At 34.2% G+C, this 26083-nt stretch overlaps 2 protein-coding genes and 1 non-coding gene across 10 annotated transcripts in view; 2 read left to right on the top strand and 1 right to left on the bottom strand.

The window, feature by feature from the left end:
- LOC145686394 (uncharacterized) overlaps positions 1–15089 on the bottom strand; it is a 105671-nt gene extending 90582 nt beyond the window's left edge. For 6 of the 7 annotated variants that reach the window (XR_014131611.1, XR_014131610.1, XR_014131609.1 and 3 more), the window contains exons 1-2: positions 14910–15089; positions 1396–1503 (exon numbers count right to left, since the gene is read on the bottom strand). Coding sequence is in view for 4 of the 7 variants with exons in the window: in XM_081759699.1 (XP_081615825.1) it covers positions 1396–1503; positions 14910–14936 (135 nt within the window). In the remaining 3 variants the exon portion in view is untranslated. Of the gene's footprint in view, positions 1–1395; positions 1504–14782 lie in introns of all 7 variants that reach the window. The other variant, XM_081759694.1, reaches the window with a different exon arrangement.
- TRNAQ-UUG (transfer RNA glutamine (anticodon UUG)) lies at positions 3047–3120 on the top strand. Its single transcript has one exon. It is a non-coding gene; the product is annotated as a tRNA-Gln (tRNA).
- Positions 15090–15242: 153 nt separating the features above from the next.
- CYLD (ubiquitin carboxyl-terminal hydrolase CYLD) overlaps positions 15243–26083 on the top strand; it is a 120559-nt gene continuing 109718 nt past the window's right edge. The window contains exons 1-3 of one of the 2 annotated variants that reach the window (XM_081759655.1): positions 15243–15379; positions 20848–21389; positions 24698–25064. In XM_081759655.1, the coding sequence (XP_081615781.1) occupies positions 20916–21389; positions 24698–25064 (841 nt within the window). In that variant the 5' untranslated portion in view covers positions 15243–15379; positions 20848–20915. The remainder of the gene's footprint in view (positions 15380–20847; positions 21390–24697; positions 25065–26083) is intronic. The other variant, XM_081759664.1, reaches the window with a different exon arrangement.

Here is a 26083-nt window from a genome sequence, read left to right on the forward strand (position 1 = left end):
CAGTAATAGTGAGCTCATTGTTGATGCATAGGATTTCTTGGTGGCACTCTTGGATACCAACATGCGCCAAGTGGACATTGTGATGGATAAACAGCATATGTATGGGTTTTCTCGGAGTTAGCAGGTTTCTTCCCTTTTTGTTCACTCCATTATTTTGTTCATTATCGCCACCACCACGTCTCTTACCCTCAGAGCATAATCGTAGGGCGTTATACTAAAAAAATGTTGACATGATATGGTAGTAAAGAAAAAAAAGATTCTATGGATAAATAAGTTCACTGCCCTGCAAGGATTACTTACTAAACACCCAAAATGGCCATTTCTTTAATTTTGCGGACAGAACTAATATACAAACTCCTTATACAGAATATTCGAAGACCACACTAAAGTGTTCACCAAACTGAGGAACTCGTATGTGTGTAAACAAAAATGTGATTTCAGTAGTTTGTCTTTTTCTTTTTATCAAGATAGTATTGTTTCATTGCCTACAAGTTTGAATTTGACAATAAGTTCAAATACTGTGAAACTTCAGGCACTGATAAGGTTATTAGGCAACCGAAACAACAGCAGGGATAATTGGGTTGCATAAATTATTCCAGCAGGCAAAGAACGTAATGTGTGTCTGAAAACCAATTAAGATAGTAATTTTCGTACTCAACATATCGCAAGACTTTCAAGTACATCATGTCTTGAAGATACTTCCTTAATACAAAAATATTGTTTTACAAGTTTCGGGTAATGACGCGACAAATGATTTGTCAGAATTTTGTACATTGTGTGTTGATAATGAGAAAATTATTCTAAATAATCCATTTGTTGCCGTTGTTGTTTATATGGTGTATGAGTAATATGTGGGATACACACTAGATAGTTAGTAAGTCATTTGATAAAATATATGTAAATAATTGCGTGAAATAAAGTTGAAGAAATAGTTGTATATTTTCGTTTGTAAAATTATTTTACTTTAACATACCTTCAAATAAAAAGAGTTACTGAGTTCGTCCTTTGTTGAGGCTAGTGTCCTACATGATTTTGAATTATTCTAGTAATTTCTACCAACGGAATGGCTGTGAGCCATCTTTTCAACCCACATGCACCATTTCATCTATTTTCATAGGAGAAACAGCACAAAATAAGATATTTGTAAAACCGTCACCACTGGTCATAAAAGAAGTTATTCCGTATTAGTCTCTAATTAACACACACAAAACATAACCAATATGTTGAATATGCTTTTCTGAATTTTGCATAATCTCTTTTAGCTTTATTTTACACAGTGAAAACAATCTTGAAGTTCCTTCTATTTGGATAATTCCGGAAAATTACCTAGTATGTCTGACCTTAATAATTATTTTCGGAATGTGTTATCATGGGAGAAACAAAAATAGTACTCACTTTCTGTACTAGTTTCCTTACGACGGTCGATCTGTCCCTCGGACAGGAGATTTTGAACACTGTGGGTCCTGGCCATGGAATTAGGGAGAACAGCACAAGCACGATCACCTATCGACAAGAAAATATATAACTCCATTTAATATGATCATATATATAATGTTTTCTACATAAATAAATAACCAACCAAACCAAATACAACTACATATAAAAGTTAAACTTCATTGTAAAGCTTCTATACTTCTATATGGTATTTAGAGTTCTGTAACTGCCCATTTTGAAGGTACAGATTGTTTTGTTCATCTGTGAGAATGGAATTGACATATAGGGAGGTGAAGTTGGGTTAAAGTGATCGAAAGTGGCAACCTGAATGATTCAATGGTGACGTCACTACAGTGGCATATTTACAATTTTATTTCGGGGAGCAATTTGCTAACTTTATTCCTGGAAATGTAAAAATTCTGCAAGTAAGTAAAATAGTAAATAAAATTTCAGGGTGGGCTTCAGCCTGGAAGCCTCCACCTTAAATACGCCACTGTGTCACTATAACTAGAAACTACGGTTTCGAGTTCGACTACTTAAAAAATTGCCGTTTGAAGTGGGAAAGATTACGTATTTTGTAAATCTCACTATTAATTTAATAAGTATGCTAATTGTTTCTTGAGAGCAATGGTAAGCACTTTTGCTTCACGATAAGGGGGATCCATGTTCGAATCTAGTGGCAAGCAATTGAGAGAGTTTTTTTGTTTGTTTTTCTTAGTTCCAACAGATGAACACCAAATACTAGATTCAGATATAGGTCCTGGCCGCCTTCTTTCCACTTTTCATTATTATTATTATTATTATTATTATTATTATTATTATTATTATTATTATTATTATTATTATTATTATTATTATTATTATTATTATTAATAATAATAATAATAATAATAATAATAATAATAATAATAATTGTTGATAATTATCACAATGTGATAATTTGAGTTTTGTGTTTTTCGTCCTAATGCAACATGGTGGTTATGAAGAACGGTACCTACTATTAACCTGAGCTTCGAACGAGACCAATGATTGAACCCGGTGCATTTACCGGCTGTAGAGACCATCATATAAGACTAACCCTCAGAGTGTAAGCCGTTCCCCACGACATAATATCTCTTCCACGAGAATTGGATTACAGGAGCACATCACTGGCCAGGGTCAGTGTAGACTGTTACTCCAAGCTGTATCTGGAAGACTGTCAAATGAATACATGACTGGAAGTTATTTATCAAAGGCTTATCTCAGTTTCATGTTAATTTGCATCACGAAATACAATGTAAAGCAAGACTGTTGTTTTTATTATGACAAGGAATAGAATTATTTGTCACCTTTTAAGATTTCACTAGACTTGAATCAACTTTCTCATAACAAGAAATGTATTATTATTATTATTATTAGATTTGGTATGATTTTCAGTTTAACATCCTTTTGAGCAGCGAGGCTATATGGAACGTGAACCTACGTAGGATTCGTACCACATGAGTTCAAGTCGGGAAACGAATGTTATTATTTCCACGGGATAATTCCAGAAATTATAATTATTATCCTTCTGCCGACAAACAATACGTAATGTAGGCCTATATTAATTGAGCTATTCTAATTTTTTTGAGTGGCCCCGCGTAGCGTAGTCGCTAATGCTCTCGCCTTTGGTGCGAGCGGTTCCGGGTTCGATTCCCGGTGGGGGCACTCGGTCGAAGAAGTGAAAAAGCTTTTTAAGGCCAGCCACCCTGAATGAGGTTTTCCTGGATGTTCCTCATTCACACTAGGTAAATGGTGGGGTGGTACCTAACTTATAGGTCCCAGGCCGCTTCCTTCCTTCCCCAATCCTTTCTTCCTCCCCTTTCCCCGGATTGTATGCTCGCCGAGGGACGTCATCCCTCACAACGTAAAGGGCTAAATGGCCTTAGATGCCGAAATCTAAATGCTAAATCTATTTTTTTTTTTTTTGAAAGTATTATTGTTTCTTATAGCTATGCATATAGAGTGTTGGCGTCCTTACAATCTGAAACTTCGATTTCGATTTTCTTATTATTAGGATTACGTTAGTGAGACTTATAAGATTGTACTAGTACTGTTAGTTTATCCGTCCGTCTGTTACTCCACACGATAACTCTTCAACAAAAAGAAAGTTTTGAATTAACTCTTTTTCTTTTTTATTTATTTCTTTAATTTTTTTATTTTACAATAGATAGCTAGAATGATTATCTTGGCCGAGTTCATTAATGGAGTCAATTTGTTAAAACCTTCATGGGTAACGGTCGCTATCCATTAGGGTGGAGCGAAAAAATCAAATTTTCAAGTATCGAATTCTAATAGATTTCAAAAGTTGCATATTTGCGTGTTAATCAATGGAAAAATAACGGGAAAAATCACACTTTGAATTTTAAGTTCGCGCAAACGGCCTAAAGTTTCAAAACAATTATAAAAAAGACCAAAATTTATCTTTACGCAAGAAATATACAGATTACTTTTTTTTTCATTTCAGTAGCGTCTAAGTACTTTATTTTAGTTGTGTGAGGTCATGTTTGTTAATAATTTGTTAATGTGAGTGATTTTATACATTTTATTTTCTAATGATTTTGCAGTTCCTCGCCCATTTCTCAAAGCTTTCTTCTTCAGGAAATGGCCCAGAAATCACCACGAGGAGGTGGCTGTAATTCGAGTTCCACCCACATCCTACCCAACCATTATACCAATTAGAGTGTGCTAAATTATGTTGATCTGGTCAAGAATTTAGCCTTAAAATCAGATTTTTTTAAAATTAAATTTTGGCATTGTGAATATTGAGAGCAAACTTATTCTACAGCCATCTCTGTTTTCTTGTCCGCACACTTTTCCTGCAGACTCTGTAACAAATTTGACACATCTTTCAAGTTCCTGAGTATGACATCCGAAGAGCTGCAAAATCATTATGAAAATAAAATGTATAAATTCGCTCACATTAAAAAATTATTAACAAACACGACCTCACACGACTAAAATAAAGTACTTAGACGCTATAGAAATTAATAAAAAAGTAATCTGAATATTTCTTACGTAAAGGTAAATTGTGGTGTTTTTATATATATATTTTTTGAAACTTTTGTGCAGGCAGTTTGTTGTCACACTATTCCCTGCAATATGTGTCATGTGAACGGTGCTTTCATTCTGCTAGAGCAGGTGCTCCAAAATGATCTTCTATACCTTCCTTGTAGATACTACATTTATGAATTGGTTTTAAAATGTGTATTTGACAAGTGTTGTGTTTCGTTTGCATCTGGACCGGACGTTCCCCTATTTAAGCATTTTCAGAACGATTGGTCTAAAATAGGAGTTTTTTGATGATGAAGTTAGCATAGTGGAAAAACAAAAATTGGTTGAAAGAATTAAAACTGTAAGGAGAGACCGTGAAGCAGCAAAGAGGCTTGACGCAAGGATAATATAAAAATTCTTGCGAAAAGAGAAATCAGTGATTTTGATACAACAAACAATTTTTTTCTCGTGAGATTTAAAATACCCAAAGGATTTCTTGAGTGTGATCCGATTTCATGGTCAGATAACAATGACTATCTTCAAGGAAAGACAATAGTTAAATTCATCTCCGTAATAAACGATGCAGCAGAAAGGGGAGTGAAACTAACAGAAGATTACATCGTTTTTACGAAAAATGAGTATCAGAAAAAGTTTATTTTGCACATAGTGAATTCTTATAGATAATCTTTTCCTAGATGTGAGAAAAGTGAACTGTGTAGTATATAAGATTGAAAACCTATTGAAAACTTGCCCCAAAGCTACAGTACTACATAAATAAGGGATATTTCAATTTCTTCCATGTTATATTTTTTCTTTTTCCTCATAATGGTCTATGAATCATCTTGATGGAAAAACTTATTGGTAGTTCATGGGGAAACAAAGATTTAACTTTCTCTAGCAGTTTGTTTCCAGTTTATGTAAAATACTTCCAAAATTCTTAGAAATCTGTGGTCCATAACTACAATAAAATAACATTGCATCGAAGCATTTCGTTTTTTACACGTAATAACTCTTACAAGATTATTGGTAGCTTGAAAATAGTACGAGATTTGTGCTTTTGGGAAAACGCCACCTCAAAATGATATATAACATGACCCTCTTCCTATTTGAAAATTTTGACCTGAATTCAAGATGGCGGACTTCAAAATGGCCGCCATAATAATGCTATACAAAATTAGGTTGGTCATTTCCTCTAGTTCCATTATCCAAGATATCTTTCCATTCCCTTAAGCCGTTTGTAAATTGCAAGAGTTTATTCCAGCTTTTCCCCATATACTATGCATTGTAAACGCATTCAAAATTTTAGGTCGTTTGGGGCACCATTTAAAATTATTCAATGGATCTAATTTTTCTCCTGGCTTAATTTTGTCTCATATGGAACCATTTTAGGGGGTGAGACTAAGGAAATTCCTAAATTTATTTTTCCCCATATAAATAAGGACCACCCTAATATATATATATATATATATATATATATATAACCATTTTTCACTAGAGAGTGATTTTATGTATTCAAATTTGAGATGAACTCATTAGCCTGCAACTCTTCATCCATTTTGCAAAATAATTCATCTCAGATTTGAATATATAAAACCACTCGCTAGAAAGCGTGAGTTTAAATTGGCATTACTAATACAAAAATGCGTTTGTTTTCGAATCTCTTTTTAAAAATTCAATTTTTCACCGAAATTCACTAACTGTAGGCCATATGTGCGAACTCTAAATATATCATTGTCATTTTAGAAATATTTTCGGTATTTCAAAAATATATTCATCATTATTGAACAATTAAAATAATTTCATGCTTTCAAAATTCAGAAAACTTAATCTTTAAAATTTGAGTGTTGAAGGAATAATTGACGTCTTCAGTATTTTTTTTTTTTTTTTTTAAATTTTAGGCTCTTTTGCGCGAACTGAAGATAAAATATAGAATCTTTTCTATTTTCACCTTTATCAGCATGTGAATACTCAACTTTTCCGCACTGTTAGAATTTGATATTCGAAAATTCTTTTTTTGACCCACCCTACTGTTCATGTTTAATTTATAAACTTTACATAAGTTTTGATTTATAATATACACGTAGTACTATTACTTGTACTTAAACCATATGTGTGTGTGTGTGTGTGTGTGTGTATATAACTCTTATGATAATAAAGGTATGGAATACTTTGGTGTTACAAGTTTGTATTCACCCAACAGGAATATTACTAGTAGATAATGCTTCCTATAAATCTTCAATGAAGAAAGAGCTAACAAAGCATGTTTACTTTTAACAATCCTACATCCAAGCATTAAGGGATTTGCAGTGTTTGTCAGAACCACTAATATTTGCTTTCTTAAGAAACAAAGAGATGGTAAAATCTCCAAGTTATAGGTAGATTAATATACCTCTAAAAACGTAGCGTGTGTTGGTTACAGAAAGAAAATATTGATACTTATATATACAGGGTGTTTCAAAGCAACACCGACTACATTTGGAAGGTGATTCCTGACAGCAAGATAATTTAAGGAGCTCATATGGACCTATGGGACTTAGTTTCACAGCTAGGGCTGTCCAAAAGCATGGAAAGGCTATATTGCAACACGGGCTATTTTGAACATGAGAAACTGTGGAGAGGCGGTCCATATAAGCGTAAACGAAGTCACATAAATGCTGTCCAAAAATGCACATCTCAGCAACGTGCAATGTGTGGGTAAGGGATTTCCTACAAGGCATAATTCCCAGACATGCTCCCAAGAGGATTCTCACATATGCTCTGACTTGAAGGTTGACTCAAATTAGGCAAAAGCTAAGCCTTAATATAACTGAACACGGATTGCATCAGCGGGGAGTCTGAAGTGTTAGGGAAACTAACTCCACAGATCCTCGTTTTCGAAATAACGTGCGCTGGGATGCATCGCTCCACACTATATTTCACGTTTTTTACACGTATAAGCGTCAAATAATACATCGCACCATGCGTTATACAAAATACCGAAAATTTAATAAATAGATTAGTTCTGAAGGGCGATTCCTTACCACAGAGACGCCTTCACACAGCTCATCAAAATCTTTGTAATTTGTTTTGTTTATAATGCGTCTCAGCGGCGCCTGATTGAATGGACCTATTAGAATTGCGGAGATTTGCAATCCAGTAACCCCGCCTCTCTTTTGTGTAGCGCATCGTGTTCGTAGATTGAGGGAGGTTCCCCTAATGTAGGGAAATTTTATAACAAAATTCAGCAGATAGCAGAAAAGAGAATTTTTGGGGCAAAATGCTGAACTCCCAAGAAAATATTCAAATTAAATTACAAACCAAATTCTATGACCCTGTTCTTCTTCTACGTTCTATTGGGATAAACTAATAAATCTACATATTTATCTACCTGAGTTCAATCTTGATAAACCTAGCTCATCAAAAGTTATTAGGAAATTCTTTTGAAACTTATCTCACTATATTCAAGTTGATTATCAGACTTAACAATACAGCATTATGTACAGTGGCGTATTTACGATTTTGTTTCGGGAGGGGCTTTGCTAACTTTCGGGGAGTTCTTTGCCTGGAAATGTGAAAATTCTGCAAGATATTTCATTTACTTGACTATACTAAGTAAGATTTCGGGGGGGAGGGGACTTAAGCCCGGAAGCCACCCCCTAAATACGCCACTGATTATGTATAATGTAAAGAAACACACGAAAGAAAAAAGGTCCCTTGAGGTTGAATGATGCATCACTCATAACCTATCCTCAACAAGTCAACATTAGCCTATCCGTTGCATTGCCCAAACTTACCTTAAAAGGCCACGGACTGTTATTACAGATGAGGCTTTGGTGACCACATTTGAGCTATTTATTTTCATTTATATTTAGTTGATGGTGCAGGTGTAACATGCGAATAAAACTTATACCAAAGAAACGGGTAACATTTTTACAAATACCACCTTTCAGAAAATGTGTAGCAAACGAAGAGGTTTGATTCAGTGTTGAATTTGTATTCACTGAACTGGAAGTTTAACATTCTACAAAAAAGGTCCAATAACTTGTTTTCGTATCTCGCATGTTCTTCACACAAACATTGAAAACTGTTGAAAAGCCTCAAACCGGAAACGATTTTTTCAAAGTGGTGGCCGTTCCCCACCATTGATATTTTAATGCAGTTTTTCAGTCTTGTTCCTAAGCCAGTATGGATATGTGTAAAAAAAAAAAAAATAGCTTGTTCCGAATTAGTCCCACTTTTTCAACCTAATTTGACTTGCCTACTATATGCTTATAACCACTGCTTCAAATGAGAAATTTAAACGCTGGAGTCATTAACCGATATATTTCGCATATAAATTTTCAAGTGTACCGTCCAATTAAAATTTTTACATGTATAATCTGACTATGAAAGGCGCCGGTATGAAAATTAAAGGACCGCTATGAACCTTTAAAGTTCATTTTTTATGTTTTCGGCATCCTATAAATCCGAAAGAAAGCATTTGTGCACCCAGGTTGGTCTATACTTTTCCTCTTATCTTGGTGTTAGGAATCACCTCCCAAACTTTGTCAGTGTTGTTTAGAAACACCCTATGTTTTCTGTGATAAACGAGAAGTGATAATTGACCACAGTGTTATTTATGCTCGTTCAATGGGCCTGCTCGTATCATCTCATAATATTAATGTACATGATATGTTTGACCATGAATTAACTTCAGTTCCAACTGCTCAGTTTAATGAGAAGGACGAAATTCGAGAAACCCGAAAAAGTGTGCTTCAACACAAATTTGCCGTAATGAAATCAGAAAGATCGCTAGTAAGCACCCATTAAACTGTCATTCTTGACGATTTTGCAATGTTCTGGCACGAATCATGGCCAGCACATCCTGATACTGTAGAAGTATATGTAAAGATATCCACAGCAATGGTGAAAAGTGAGCTCAAACAAGCCCATATTCTGCATGTAGTATTCGATAGATACTATGAGAACAGCATCAAAGCAACAATACGAAGGAAGCGACAACAAGGAAATTCATGACAATATAAACTTACATTATCAACTCCTTTACCCAAGAAAAGTTCTCCTATCTGTATCGGCCAATAAGATCAGAGGATATCTGAAACTCTTGGGATCCGCGAAAGTTTAAGCCGCCAGACATTATTCTCACATTCTTTGAATTGCATCATAACGCGTAGGAAAAGAAAGTTCTATTTTTATCTTCCGTAACTATTAGTTTATTTTTTATCTTTGTATGTGGAATTTGTGGTAGATTGATAAATTATGAAACTCGTATGGCAGAGACACGGGTTCGAATTCCGTCGTGGCAATTATTATTTTTTTTTCTTAATCGATGAATTTCGATGGCAACTGTCGCCGATCATTAGAAAGTGAATATGGGAGAACTATGAAATAAAATAAATAGATGCGCCTAATTTTATTATAAAATTATATGGCGAAGCATTTCCTCCAATCTCAAACGGTTATCGTCGAATATACACGGTTACAAGCGCACTCTGATTGGCCAAATTAAAGACCTCAATGATTTATCCCTTTACATGCGCCGTCTCCTTCATCGCCTCCGTGGCGAAGTCGTGAGAACACGCGCCTTCGGATCGTAAGGTTGTTGGTTCGCGTCCGCATCGGGGTACTTATATTACGTGTTTTTAGACTCACTGTAATCACATTACCATAGATGAATCTCATAGATGGATTATCACAGGACCACAACCATCCCCCATTGAAGTGGGAACACTACTATGGGGTGAGCCAACTACAAATTTAAAAACTGACGTAACAAATAATTGACCACAGTGAATTAGTGGGAGGATAAGTTCTTAGGGAGGATAGACATGCTCCTGATCTCTCTATACGGGTAAAGTGTGACGGTATGGATGTACTAGTGCTGCTTGGATATCATGTTCAAACGCTTAATACACCAATCGTAATGGAAAAATGCGCTGGATCCAGAGAAGTAATTGACATAAATGAAGTTGCAAGAGTGCACAGTGTACATGGTGAACATTCTGACAGCCCATGGTCTAACTGGTTGCGATACTACTTCATCTCTTGCTAGGATTGGTAAAAGCCAAATGCTGAACATTCTATCGAAGTTTCGAGACACACTTGAAGCAGTTGGCAATCCCAAAGCTGAAGAAAGAGCAATAGCAGAGCAGGGTGATACGTTTGTTGCTCAGTTATACAGCCCTGGAGAAACCGTTACCAAAGGACCATATATTGTTAGACCTTGACTCTGGAAGAAAAAGATGGTTAACAAGACAATCACAAATCTGTCATCTCTTTCTAAGCTTCCTCCAACTGTTGGTGCACTGCAAGAACATTATAAGTGCACTCATCTTCAGTCAGCCATATGGAAATCAACTGAACAAACTAATCTTCCTGATCTAGATCCAAGAGATTTCGCATGGAAATTTTTGCCATATGCTGCAGAAGAATATGTACCTCGTATCTTGTCCGCAAATGCACCAATAGCGCCTGATGTAGTAGTGAATTTAATTAGCTGTTCATACACAACGAGATGTTATCGTGATTTGGTTGCCTTAAAAAGTTATCGAAGTGCACATCATTCTCTACGTGCCAAAATGAGTGTATGAATGGACCCAAAAAAAAAAAAAAAGAGAATGATAAAAAGGAGTCCATTGCTTTCCAAGGATGTTGTGAAATAGAGGATCTGCCCATACAACAAAATCGTGAAGCCATACGTCACAGCTTCGCCACACCCACTCTGAGCCACTAAGATCACAATGTTTCGAGCCAACAAACATGGCGGAAACGAGAGTAGCCAATCAGACGTGCCGGCTCAGACGATGCTCGTTTTTTTTTTTTTTTTTTTTTGCTTCATTGAGTTCATATGATGAAGATACGTATGGGCAAATACTCTATTTTATAACATCCTTGATTCCTTTCCTTGTGCGTTGATTCTGATAAAGTTTTGTACTGTGTTTCTCTTTTCGCCAAACAACACACGTTAATGTTTTCAACAACATGTAAGTATGCAGATATTGTTAGTCTGGTTTTCATTTGTTGTACTGTGCGAAAAATTAAAATTAGACAGTAGGAAAAACATTACTCCATTTTACGAAAAAAAAAAAACACTTCTCATATGGTCACAATTGTAGCTTTCCTGAATAACTAGTTTCCCTATGATTATAGTGTATTCGGAGTGACATGAAGAGTAAATAAAAAAAAAAAATACTGCATATACTTTGCATAGATCTCGCTTACTTTTATGTCTTTATCACTAAACATTTGACTCAAAATACAAAAAAAAAAAAAAAAAAAAAAAAAGCATAATTCCGTGATAGTTGGCAAATATGACGTTCAAGACAAGTAGAATTTCTACACAACAAACACGTTTAAGGCTATTCACAAATGATTACGGGACAAACTGAAAATAGTTTACAAGAAATATATATTTGAATTGTTTAGAATGTGTTATATTTGTACTAACCATATCTAGAAGTCAAAATTTATACTTCCCCATTTCCCTGCTAGTGGTTGTCTGGCTTTTATTCATAGCTCATATGAGAGTTTAAGGACTATATATTTGGAATGTGTATGATACTTCTCGTGTTTTTAACATTTTCTATGTGAAAATTTTGTAAAATAAAATATTCTGCACGAAAAATCTTTTTGTAAATTTTATTAATAGTTGGCAACCCAGACATTTGTGAGAAAAATATTAAATTCCGTTAATTCGTTACTAGTATGGTTATTTATAACATATACATGAATTGGTATTTTACTGTCAATAGGATATGAGAAAAATGAAACTATGCTGAGATAATACCAGAAATTTAAGACATGAAAAGTAAGAGCACATCGCCCCATCTTTACCCCCTATTGCGAAGTGTCCCCAAGGTTTAGAGAGTGGGATAAGATCAACGGATCATCGGATAACGGATCATATAAGATCAGCTGAAACACACACACACACACACACACACACACACACACACACACACGCACGCACGCATATATATATATATATATATATATATATATATATATATATATATATATATATATATATATATAATGAAATGATGAATAGTTTTGTACTCTTACTGCCCACAGCTGCAGTTTCCTAATCTTAAAAATACTTCTTGCATAACAGCTGTGAGTTTCATTTTATTGCAATACATTTCAAATACATTTCAATCTTTAGGCGCCGCGGACCCTACTTTGAGAACCACTGCTCTATATCGTAGTATTTTGTAAGTAACGATATATTTATTCTTGCAATATATCATGGAATAAGATTATCAGACGAAAGTCTAAATATACCGGTATTAAACGATGCAATATTTAGGATTCATCTTTAAGGAAGTTATGCCTATTTTCTATGCTTAATTTCGTAAAGGACCATAAACTTAGGACTAGGAATTAAATTTCTGGTCTCTCGGCATCTATGACAATGTTAGCGCGTCGTATATGAGGATAACGTCTCCCGGGGATTACATTCCTTGGGGAATTGAGGAGCAAGAAATTAATGGGAAGGAAGGAAGTGGCCTGGGATTATTATGCTAGGTGTCGTCCCGGCATTTATCTGGTGGGAATGAGAAAACCAATAAAATGGGGATAATATACAATACATCTCTATATTAGATAGAATAATCAAAGGTGGCTCTTGAGGGAAGTCGCTAAAAGTGGAAATTTCATTACTAAAAGCTAAGGGAATAAAATTTACCAATGTCCTAATGTCCTTAATCTAACGATAAAATCGTAATTGTTACCAATATGACTTCCCAGGTCTGAACAAACAGAAGTCTTTATACAATAGTTCATTTCTATTTCCAAGGTGATCGGAATTCAAAGGTATTGTAATGAGCATATAAACACATTTTCATGTACATATTGGTCAATATTGCCAAGTTCTCAAACCTTATTTGAAACGAAACGAATTAAGTCTTTATTGGATTTTGGAAACAATGAAGACTGTTAATCTCAAATATCAATAGTAATATTGATTTCCTAAATGTAAACTCAATTATGTGTAGTAGGATGTACTTCATTTGAGAATTTGAAAAAGAAAAATGTTTTCTTAATGTGGAACATTGAAAGTAACGCCAGATCGAAAAATAATTTTAAAAGAATGTTTCGCAACTAGAAATATCAAGAAAATGTTCTTAAAAATATGATTACTATGTACCAATGACGTAATTAAGTAAATAATGACATTTATATTCTACACAATATTTTATTATAAAAAAATAATAGCACTGATTTCTCCTCTCTTCATAAATCCAAAATATAGCGAAATTCAGGACTGTTAGACATAGAGAAATGCTCCATAAATGAAATAAATAAATAGTAATTTTCCCATTAAGTATCGCAAAAGTGCTTTCGTAAAATCTAAAGGATTACTTTTCAAAACATTTAGGATATATCGAATAAATGAATGCTTGTAGGTAAATCCGAATGTGTCCTATTTCTGATGAGTCTTTTTCTTATTTTATTCAAATATATCCTTTTATATATAATTCTTTTTTTTATGTTTTCAAAATTTAACGTATGATTTGAATTTAATATTACAAGATGTTATTTCCAAAATAAGTCTAATCTTTATAGAATTTTTCTAAAGGGAAGAAACTTTTGTAAAACAAATTATAAACTGTTGAAATTTTACTTTATTCTGTGTAATGAATAAGATTTAAAAATGATTCAGGAAACGTTTCTTTTTTCTTTCTTTCTTTCTTTACCACTTGCTTCTGACCGTATACGCATCAATTATTTTTCTACAGTTAATTTGCTAAGGAATATTTCTATAGACTTTTAGAAGTCTATATAAAATCGTACATATTTCAGTATATACATGCTTTTTTCTTCTCGATAACAGAGAGAAAGTCTCTTTAAAAGTGGGAAGATTTATTTGTACTCTTGTTAAAAATAAATAAAAGTTGAAATTACTATTTTACTCAAAGTCTTACAAATTATGCTTACGAATTAAAACATCATTTCATCACATTCCAGAAAAGAAAATGTATTATGCATATGTTTTAGAAAAGAAGATTGAAAGAAATGTAATTTTCTTAAGTCAAAAATTGTATATAAAAAGAAGTAATTCTAATATTGCATTTCAAGTTCAATTACTTCATTATATGCTCAGTTCTAGCGCTTAAAATAAAATTGATTTCCTTCAGTATAAGGTAATCAGTGATCAACTATTTGCGGTGTCTCCAGTGGAAAATATTGATCTTGGTCGCCACATCTCCAACCCCTAGGATAGAGTCAGGCATTTTGCTATTTTGTAACTTGCTCGCTGAGCCATTAAGTATCGATTTCCTCAATGAAAAGGAATACTATCTATTATCTACCAAGAATAATAATATTATAAGCTTTCTTTAAAATTTAAACTTACGTTATTCGAAGCAGCTACGGAGAGCATAACAGCAGGCACTTTCGGCGGCACTGAGAGGTACTTGCGGCAAGGGATCTTTACAGCATATCTTTACAGTATAAATCATTGAATTATTTTTTTGACGTACCTGTAAGTTAAATAATTTGGTCCTCATTCATATTCTTCTAAAATAGTCAGCTTTTGGGTAGATAATATTCATCCGTTCTTCATTTTTCACACCACAGTAAATATTGAGAACTCCCGGTAGCGCGCACGTAAATGCTCCCCCGATTCACGTATGCAGAACACCTATTCGTAAAGCTTCGGATCTGACCATTAATAATTATGAGTGATTTAATAATTTTGGTTGTATATTTAATTAGTATTATTTAAGTTCTAAATTTAAAATTAAAAATAATTGAAATTTATTTGAAACGAAAACACTGATTTAATATGTTGACCTAAATAGGGAAAAATGGTAATACTCTTATTTGACTCATATAGTGCCCTGCAGCGATTACGTCATTGAAGGTGTACATCATGGCAGAGTACGGGCAGTGGGTTGTGTAATATTAATTTTCATTAATGAATTGATTCACATTCGTTTTTAATAAAAGAGTAAGTAGAAATAGAATTGTGTTAGCTACGTTTTTATAGATAGTATACAAGTTAAAAATATTTGATATGTAATGTGGTTTTATTTTCAATAGTTTATATACAACAATTCAACTTTGACCGTATATAGAATATCTTGATAGGATAAAACGGTGACACATTGACATAGGAAGTGATTTGCATAATATTTTCTAGCTGAATTTTGTTATCAGAATTTGTGCCTATTACAACAGTTCTCATAATTGCGGGTCATAATGACAGAAAGTAAAATATTGTCCACAATTTCTACTACCGGTAAAGTGAAAAGTAACTTCGATTTTGTGACATACGCTAAGTGAAATGATTTAAGTAGATAAAGATACGGTAAGAGTAATTTTAAACCATAACTTGTAAACCAAACATAGTATTACGGTATCAGATAATGTTTATTGGTATTTACAATCAGCTACAAGGGACACCGTATTATAATTCCGATAGATTCCTGTTAAGAATTTCAGTAAAACTGATGTTCTCTGCGGGACTCATTTCGGTAGTGGTGCAGAATAGTCCGCCAAAAAAATGATAATTTTACGGTTAAAATGAGTGAGTGCATATGAAAAATAGTTGTCTAGGGTATTAATTTCTATTGTCTGAGTATTTCTGAATATTGTAATAAACTAGTAATCTTTATGTTTACGAGTGTCAAATAAGTACAAGGCAATTTTAAGATTAAAACGAGTGAGCACGTATTAAATACGACTGTGTAACAATAATTTCAACCGCCAGTGTTTTATGTTTACAAGTAGGCCTATAGGGTTTTAATAGGATTTTTTTTTTGCACTGTCCTCGTTTATGTGTACCATCTGTCGTTGACGCGCCTGCTCCTTACGCATTAACCCTGCTGCTCTGTTCCCATCTACTATACACATCGAACCTTTGTCCTTACTTAACAAACGCAAGTACAGTTCGTTACAATGGGGTAATTAGGGGGCGCACGAAAAATTCGTATTTAGGTTATAACCCTCGATTTTTTTTCTAGTTTTTCCCTACTTTTTTGTTTACCGTAATATATTTTTGGTAATTAGAAGCTTTGTTTCTTAAATATCGCCATAATACTTGTAGGATATATTAGTGGTGTACCAATGTTTAATAAGGTAGTTTGCGTCTGTCTGGTAGCAGTGTTGTCAGCTTCAGAAAATTTTAATTCCAGATTTTAGGGGAAAATTATCTGTTTTCTCTCTATTATTTCCCTCTTATTGGCTACATCGGAACAAATGTACCAGTATCTGGAAGTCTCGTCTTTGCCCTACACAACACACTATAGAAAGTTTCAGTAGAATAATTAGGGAGGTACAGTTGTGGTTTACAGTAGACCTTGTTCTCTAATTGGAAAGATAACTGTGATTTTTTTAAAGGTAGAATGAGATATATTATATTTTTTTGACATGCTTACTTTATTAGATATCGTCACAATACTTGTAGGATATATTAGAGGGATACTAAAGCTTATTTTAAGATAGTTTGTGTGTGTGTGTCTGATAGCAGTGTTGCCAGCTTCAGAAAATTTTAATTCCAGATTTTGGGGGCAAATTTTGGAAAAATTCCCATTTTTGTTTCTATTATTTCCCTCTTGTTGGCTACACTTGAACAGACGTACCAGTGTCTAAAAGCCTCGTCCTTAGCCTACACAGCGCACCATAAAAAGTTTCACTAGAATAATTAGAAGTAGTACAATTGAGGTTTATAATAAACCATGTTCTGGAAATAGTAAGAAAATGGTGAATTTCTGAGGTAGAATGAGATATTTTTTTAAAAAATTCATGCTTACTTTGTTAGATATCGCCATGATACTTGTAGGATATATTCTTGGAGTACTAAGGTTTATTTTCAGATAGGTTTCGTCTGTCTGATGATAGTGTTTCCAGCCAAAACATTTCCGATTTTATATGAAAAATTCGGAAAATTTCCCTTTTTCCCTCTATTATTACCCTCTTGCTGGCTATATTGAAACAAACGTACCACTACCTGAAAGCTTCCTCTTTGCCGTACATAACGCACCATAAAGAGTTTCAATAGGATAATTAGAGAAGCTGTAGCCCCTGCATATCTGTTGATTTTTGCTTCTGAGTCGTAAAAAGTGTCAAAATTTTGTGTGTATGATGACAGAGATTTTATTCTTTTTCTCTTTGAATGGAAGCCAGCGACTTCAGGATTTCACTGTACCTTGTCAATACACCAAAGAATTTTTTAGGTGACTTGAACCCATATAGCAGCAGTGGTGCTAGATACAAAAAAATTTGAAATTCGGTTAGGGAATTTTTTGTAAATTTTCACCCCTACATTTTCCTCAGTAATTTCCCACCCGTTGGCAACACTGCAATGCAACTTACACCAAAAGATAAAAACATCCATTTTCTAAAAAACAAGGTCTTAACCATATCAATCGAATGAATGGTTTTTGAGCAATAAGTCACTAACTGAAAATGTAGGAAAACGCCAAAAATGACCTTGCCCCGAAAGGAATAATCACAATTTTGCTCGTATAGGTACAAAGAAACAAACGATTTGTAAGTTATGAGGGCTTCGACTCAAGTTCTGTTGATTATTTCAATAATCTGCAACATCAATCATTAAATAGTAGTTGCCAGAAAAAATAACAGACATTTGAAAAAAAAACATGAAAAAGAACGATGTTTTATTATTGAACAAAAGCTTTACAGAAAAATTTTTTTTTTACAACACAACTTTCATGTTAAAGTATACAACAACATTCAACGTTAGACCTTTATAAAAGTTTTAAATCCACTGAAAAAATAAAAAGGCTTACCTTAACTTGAGATAATTGTAGAACAAACTAATGTATGGATTGTGTTTATAGCCTATTTGAAGTAAAATATGCAATTTTATATTTAGAAAATACATTCCGTGAATAGTGTGCTCGGCGACACCGGGAGACGTTATCCCTATGTTTGTCGAGGTTAAGGCCATAGGTGCCTGTACCACTAGTAAATATGTAAATACATTAGTAAAACTATTAGTATTATTTCATACATTTGATGGTAACACAATTATTCTTCAGTAAAATTTGGTTTGCCATCAACACTAGTTTAGTTCAGTCATTAGTTGCTACTCTTCAAATAAAACTTATGACCCGTCCTCCTCCTCCTCCTACTGCTACTTTTACTATTGATCCTAATTTAACGTATAAAGCCATAAAACGACTGAATCGGAAAAAAAAAGTGAAATAGCTGGCCCTCCTAAGCTAAACAATAGCCCTCACCTTTAGTGACAATCTAGCACAAGTTGGTTTGCGTTTTTTGCACAATCACTTTTATGGCATGCGTCACCACACGTATTTACATCCGTAAGAAGAAGTACATCTGTTTGCACGCAATTTTAATGCAAAATTTTGCGCATTCGTCAGGGTTATACCAATCCAGAAAATCTTAAGGAATTTTGAAACAGAAGTGAAATAATATTTGTTGTTGTTGTTATTTCACGGACTATTCTGCACCTGCATCTTTTGATTTCAAGTAAACTAACATCCTGCTAATTTGACAGCTGACTTGGAAACTACTTTAAATCTTTTTCATATATTAAATGTTTGACATACTATGTCTACATAGTAACTTCTGGGTCTAGTATTCCAGAAGTGGGAGGAAATAATGGTGAACATTACAATACATGCTCCAGCTGCGCATCGATAAGTAGGACAGCTTTAAAAAGGTGAAGTGAAGTAGGATATGGTAGTAGGATTGGAATTGTAAGTATTGATATAGTAGACTGGTAAAGAAGATAATCAGGGTTAAGTACCGAAGAGTGTGTTCAGAAATATGAAGTCTAAACTACGTTACCGATGCCTTAATATTTTTTACTTACTCTGCAGCACAAAGGCCGAAAATAAAAAATTATTAATTCTGTCGTATCATATGGCACTGTATTTTATAACGTCTTGCAAGTCATTCTGCACAGTATGAAAGTTCGAGTGATTCCATAAGAAACGATTTTATAAATATCACAAGCAGTTTAGTGTAAGGAGCAGGTGGTACAGAAGAACCCTGAAGGAAAAGAACCTGAGTTACCGTATACCGTACCAATAATAAGAGCAGCATATTGATGAATAACGATTTTCAGCTTTATCCCAAGAAAACCTGGTCATTTGATCAACTTGAATAGCAGTGTTCTATGACCCACATTGCACAAACTATAAGTGTCTTAATTTTTCCCTGTCTGAATTTGTTTACTAGCTGTAACACCTGTTCTTCGTAAGAGGGTAGCCCTTGTCTTTTTATGATACGCTTGGAGAATGAATTTGGACGTAAACGTCATCTGTAGTGTCACTATTCATCTCAGCGAACTTGAAACTATGGATTGGACAATAATATCGGCCGTTTTCGATTATTTTTACATCTGGGGACCAATACAAGTGGGCACTGAACTTGGAATTAAACGACATCGAAAGTGTCAATATTCATATCAACAACCCCTTAAACTATGGATTGGACACTAATATTAGTCGTTTTAGATTATTTTTATATTTCCCTCCCCCGTCATTGAAGATATGTTAAAAACCAAAATTAGGCCAGGACCATTTGTATACAAAAAATAACACAGCCACACACAAAATAATCCAGGGTATGAATTCGATGTATTTTGGTACACAGAATCCAAATTTCGAACACCCAGGACGATTGACCTTGTCAATTTTGTTTTATGGGCGAAAAATGTATGTGCTGTCTTACATACAAAAATCCGCTGAAGTTTTTTGCCCAAAAAAATACTGACACGGCCGATCCCCTTGGGGTTTCGAAATTTGGATTCTTTGTACCAAAATACATCGAATCCATACTCTGGAGTCCACTGCACTACATTCATTTTTAATTATATAATGTAATAAGTATTACGTCTGTGTCCAAAGAAAAGTGGATCAAGGTATTCTGAAACATAACTACAATTACCAATAAAATATGAGAAAAATATTTTTTAGTTTGGTTGATGTTATCCTTCTGGCTTTACGTTGGTTAATTGTTGAGTACAACTGTCCTACTGCTTTAGAGAAGTAGGGAGGTTATGTAACACAAGGATGTCTATTTCTTGCTTTCAGACTCTACCGTATACTGGAACCCCATAGCAACGTGTAGAAAATCCGAAATCAGCTTGTAATTTTTGCCATTGCGAGCTAGTTTGTTTGTAATCTATTTTCTTTCGGGCAGAGTAAAATTGGTGGGTATTATGCGGAGAAAACGGAAATGCTTTTCTGTCAATTCTGATTGAATTCAGTCTTGAAGGTGCGAATAAATATATCTGATCTATGATGTATGGTTGATAGAAAGAATATTTTGGTTAGGTGCAATTTTTAATAGTTTTTTGGTTTTTAGGCTATTTTATTTTGTTGTTATTGACTGAAAATATAATGTTTATTTTCGTTAGTTTCTTTTTCATTTACGTATTTATTCTGTATTTAATCCTTTATTTATTTATTATTTATTTAGGGTGATAATGTTGGGTGTTGTAAGTTATTTATTTGGACATGTGATCAATATCTATCCATTTTTATACGATGAATAAGAACAATTTTGATTGTGAAACTGATGCCTATGTTGTGAGGCAAGATACAATAGCAAAATGTTTGGACTACGAATCTGCAATTCCCAACAGTGGAAAACCATCACAGATTATTCTTCGAACTGGAACTATGATAGAACATTGTAGTGAGCGGTATGAATACGAGGAGTGTCTAGTGAGAGTGAAATCTTTGGACGAGAATGATGGTTATTTTGAATGTAAGAAATCTGCAATCATTCCAGTCCCCATGTCACTTTTAGAGGCTTTGTTACCAGTAAGACCGGTTAGTGAGCGTGTAAGGATTCTTGAAGACAAAGAATTGTGTCAACAGTTGTTGGAAATCAATGTAGGAACAATGGTGTACATTCGCAGTGGTGATTCAAATACTGATATGGAGCCAGGTTTAGTACGATACAAAGGAAGCGTGAATGAGTTGGGCATCGGGACTTTCTATGGAGTTGAACTCTTGGTAATTATGTTTTGTCAGCATGAACATTATGCGTTACTATAATAGTGTAATGTTGGTAATTCAGTTTTGGTGGTGGTCCCTAGTAGAATTAGTACAATTCTTAATAACATTAGTGAGTCGGAAATTAATCACTTTACATTTAAAATTTAACAAATTTCACTTTACCTATATATAAATGTACGTAGTACTATGTAAATGAAATTAAAATTATCACTTTAATTTGCGTGGAGTGTTTTCTTTTCTTAAACTGAATATTCGATTATTGTTTCTTTCCTGTGGTGGTCTTTTGGTGTTGTGTACATAACTGTAAATATTTATTAGTCTCACAGGAAAGAAGAGGCACTATGAATATCTAAAGGGTCTACACTCCGTTGGAAGAAGTTTGCACCCTGATGAAGACCACAGGAAAGAAACAGTTGTCGAAAATTCGGTAAAATAATATACTCCACGCCGCAAATTAAATGTAAGAATTTTAATTTCCTTCATATGTCTTACATTTCTTGGTACTGTTGATTCTAATTCTTCCTGAACTGTCACTAATTTTCTAACCTTGTATGATTATCGTAAATTTTTAAGAAATCTTGTTCATCAAAGTTCCTTCGTATATTTACCTTCTCTGATCTCCCTGCAAGATAAAAGAGTCTCAAGAACCATATGAGGGTTCACCATCAATTTTGGCGAGGGTATAGTGGGCCAAAAATTAGGAATGGAGTTCGTTAATGGTGGTAATATCAGAAGTGGAAGAAAATTACTATTTCTGGTTTTTTACATTCATCAATATAGAGCAAAACGGGCATTAGGTAACGAGAAACGGTTTCCTGCAATCGATTAAGCGTCCCAGAATAAATTTCATTCCGTCCTTAACTCTCTACTACAACCGAATGTGATAGAAATCCAGTTTCAATATTGATAAATATAATAGCAAAAACGATAAGGGTAACGAGAAAGTTTTTTTAAAAAAAAAATCGATTTAATGTTCTAAGAACGGGCACAATATTCTCTCGTAACACTCTATGTAAACCATACATGGCAGAAATCAAATGCTTCCGGTTTTAACGTTGATTGCTATAGAGTGAAAAATGTAATCGATAGCGAAAAACTAATTTTTCGTTATCAATCAAGTGTCTCAATAGTGTATTCCATCTTCAGTCCAGTCTTTCTATTGAAACCAGTAGAAATCTTCCACTTCTAGTTTTTGAGAAATTGTTGCACCATACAAACGAAACTTCTTCATGTCGTGTATACGTATCCTTTTTTTTTTTTTTTTTTTTCCTATAGTTATGGAGGTGACGGACATTGCCTATTCACTTAACAACACTTTTTCTCTTTTAAAAGAATCTTTATTTTCACTCTTCCTTATTAATGTGAGTTAACCGTTTAGTTGTACGTATGTGTGTGTGTGTGTGTGTGTGTGTAAAAGCAGTATAACATTCAGTGAATACTTCAGTTAATACGAAAACTCATTTAGATTAAAGTAGCAACACTTGTGATTCGATTGCTGTTTGTCCGGGATACAAATAATGAACGTAATGTGTTCCTAGGCAGTGTAGCGATCGTGTCGACGTGTTTGTTTCCGTATTACGGTGTGTGTGGTCAGTGGACGCTGGTAAAGTGCGTTTGACACGCCCTTAACTCATGTTTACCGGTGGAGAGCAACGTGTTTTCATCAAATTTAAATTGGCGTGAGGTCGAAATGCACATCAGATGCACAAAGGATTACATGAAACGTGTGGTGACAATGCTCTGCCTTGTCGGGCGGGTGCGAGCTGAGCTGCGACATCTAGACGGGGCGCCAGTTAGCAGGCAAAGAACATGGTGGGAGCCGTATTCGAATGGCTACGGATCAACATAATGTGGAATACTGCAATCATAGCTGAAAACTGAGCGGCGATAGATGTGTACCACATGCTAACACGATCTCGACACGCGTAAGATTGCAGCCAGATGTGTATCGCATGTCCTGACGGAGGTGCAAAAGTAGCGCCCATGGGAGTGACCATGCTTACCCCTTTAGTGTTACGCTTACGAAGGTGTTGACTTTCTGCATCGCATTATTGCGATTGATAAAACATGGAGGAGATGCTATGGAACAGTATTCAAACACCAGTCTAAATGAATGGCGCCACCTGGTGTCCCCACTATCAAAATAGGTCAAACAAGAGCCACCAAATGTTCAAATCATAATGTCCTATAACCACGAAGACATTATCCTCTTCCATCAAGTGCTACCAGGGCTGCATCTGAGTCACCATTTGCGGCCAGCATTACGACGCAGACTCATCTATGGCCTGGACCAATCTCGCTTTACAACACCAGATATTATACTTCCCAGATAAAAGCCTCTGCGATTTTTTGAGTTGTTCCCAAGAATGAAAGAATCACTTCGGGGAGAATGTTTCGTGATAATATCAGCATTGTTCGTGTCGTAGTGCTCTCGAAAACCTCTCAGAAACGGTGGCTGTCAACGGTATCTAACGTCTGTTAGATATCTAAAAATGTGTTCACCAGGAAGGCGGAGGACTACAGTAAGGGAATGTAACCGTATTCACGTAACATGTCATTTTCGTTTCCCAGATATGTTGCTACTTCAATCCAAATGACCAAATGACCCTTGTATATGTGTAGGTAAGAAAAGCCTATATATATATCCATAAAAGCATATATATATATATATATATATATATATATATATATATATATATCCATTTATTTTTTAAAAGTTTTTTCTTTCGGAAATTTATACAAATAATTTTTATCTTATCCATTTCATTCTTCAAAGCTTCCATCGAAAATTTAAAAGTCTCAGTTCTCTCATTCCTTCATTATATTATTAATAGGTGCGCGCAAATCATAAACATTGAAGTTTTATATGTATAGTATTTCATATATGTAGGGTATTTCTTTGGAACCCACGGCAACAAGTGTGCTGTAAATATTGTTGGAAGTACGTCATGCTTAACTTTCCATTAGAAACACTTCAATTTTTATTTTTAAAACTTTGACGTAATGTGTAAAACTATTTTTTTTTGTTTGTTTGTTTTTGTTCTAAAAATTGATGCAGCCATGATAAAAAATCCTTAGGGTTCATGGTTTTTTGAAAATAGCCTATTATAAATTACAGAATAATGTATTATTCAGCAGTTACAACACTGGTTCGAAATTATTGGTCAGATGGTAATAATAATGGTACTTTTTTTTTCTCAAGAGCATTGGAAACGTGGGAAGTACTGCGAATAATTCTTGTAGTTCGTATGAATACTAGACCTTAATTTCTTTTCAAAATAATATTACTCTTATATATTTTCCAGGCTGCAACAATCCAGGGTACGACGAATGGCAGCATTGGAGGAAAGCAGTATTTTAAGTGTGACAATAATCGTGGAGTGTTCGTTACTATTGCTGAACTAGAACCATATGATCGATGGAGGAAGCCCAGAGAGTTGAATGTGGCTCGTGCATTGGTTAGTAATTATTCAAATCAGAATTCAAGTGGTGTGAGGACTTGTTCGAAAACATTCCCTAGTTGTGTTACATCCATGCCATCACATGAAGATACTGTACATTCATCTGTCAAAAACAATGAATTCAACAACTACAAAAGTACATATGTACTACACTTGAAGGACCAGTCTAGCAGCATGTCCAAACCACCTGTGTCGAAAGTGGACGCTTACGGTAAGTTCAGTATTATACATTTGAATATTATTATGTTCTTTGATGACTGAGAATTGTATACTCTACATTCATTAAATTAAACTCAGGATTGTTGGAATTCTCCCCAGCCCAAAGATACTCTTCAAAATTTGGATTAAAACTATAATCTTAATGTGATTATAATTACTTACTTCAATTGTGTCTCTCAATACATGCCTAGTTTCAGAATTGGCATAAACTATGCATTTGTTAACTCCAGAAAAGAATACTATTAAAAAAAAAAATGTATGGGGAATTTTGTTTGCGCTCGATTAAATTTGCTGTAATGATATTCAACTGTAATCTGAAACACAAAACAATTTAGCTAAATTTCCCTTTGTTTTTGTAGTACATACTCGCGTATTAGTACAAACGAATAATAAATTATTTTTTCTAAGTTTGTTACAGATCGAAAACGCTTCATTTATAAAAGAAAATTATTTAAGATAAATATCTATTTTCCTAACACTACATTTGGATAATTACTCACGTACAAACGAAAAAGAGTTGCATTAAATAGGAAAGAAAATTTTCTTTTACGGTAGTTACAAATGCACAAATCAGACTTTTTTTTCTCTAATACTGTAATTGATTCAAAGAAACTGTAAACACTTCACTTGAAAAAGATAATTATCTGAGTTAGGATTTTTAGGGAAAGTTTTCATAGTAAGAAAGAGGGGAAAAGTTACTAAAAGTAAGGCGAAAACGGACGTAAAAGGTGCTATTTCCCTCAACTACTTTGAGGACTATTCATTTTTTTCTAAACGAAAACAAATAAATAGAACTACTTACTTCTATATATATACACGTATAGGGCATACGCCTATGTTAACTGTCATTACAGAAAGGAATAAAGAATAAAACTAACAACATTGAACACTTATGTTAAATGTGTTTCTGTTTTGATAGAACAACTTCGTAGGTTCTCTTTCAAAACATCCTCATATACGTACATCCAGAGAGAACAATGGGGCAAATTTCATATTAACTCTGAGTGGAAA

Source organism: Thermobia domestica, chromosome 1 (assembly GCF_964235325.1).
Source record: "Thermobia domestica chromosome 1, izTheDome1.hap1.1, whole genome shotgun sequence".
Classification (NCBI taxonomy): Eukaryota; Metazoa; Arthropoda; class Insecta; order Zygentoma; family Lepismatidae; genus Thermobia; species Thermobia domestica.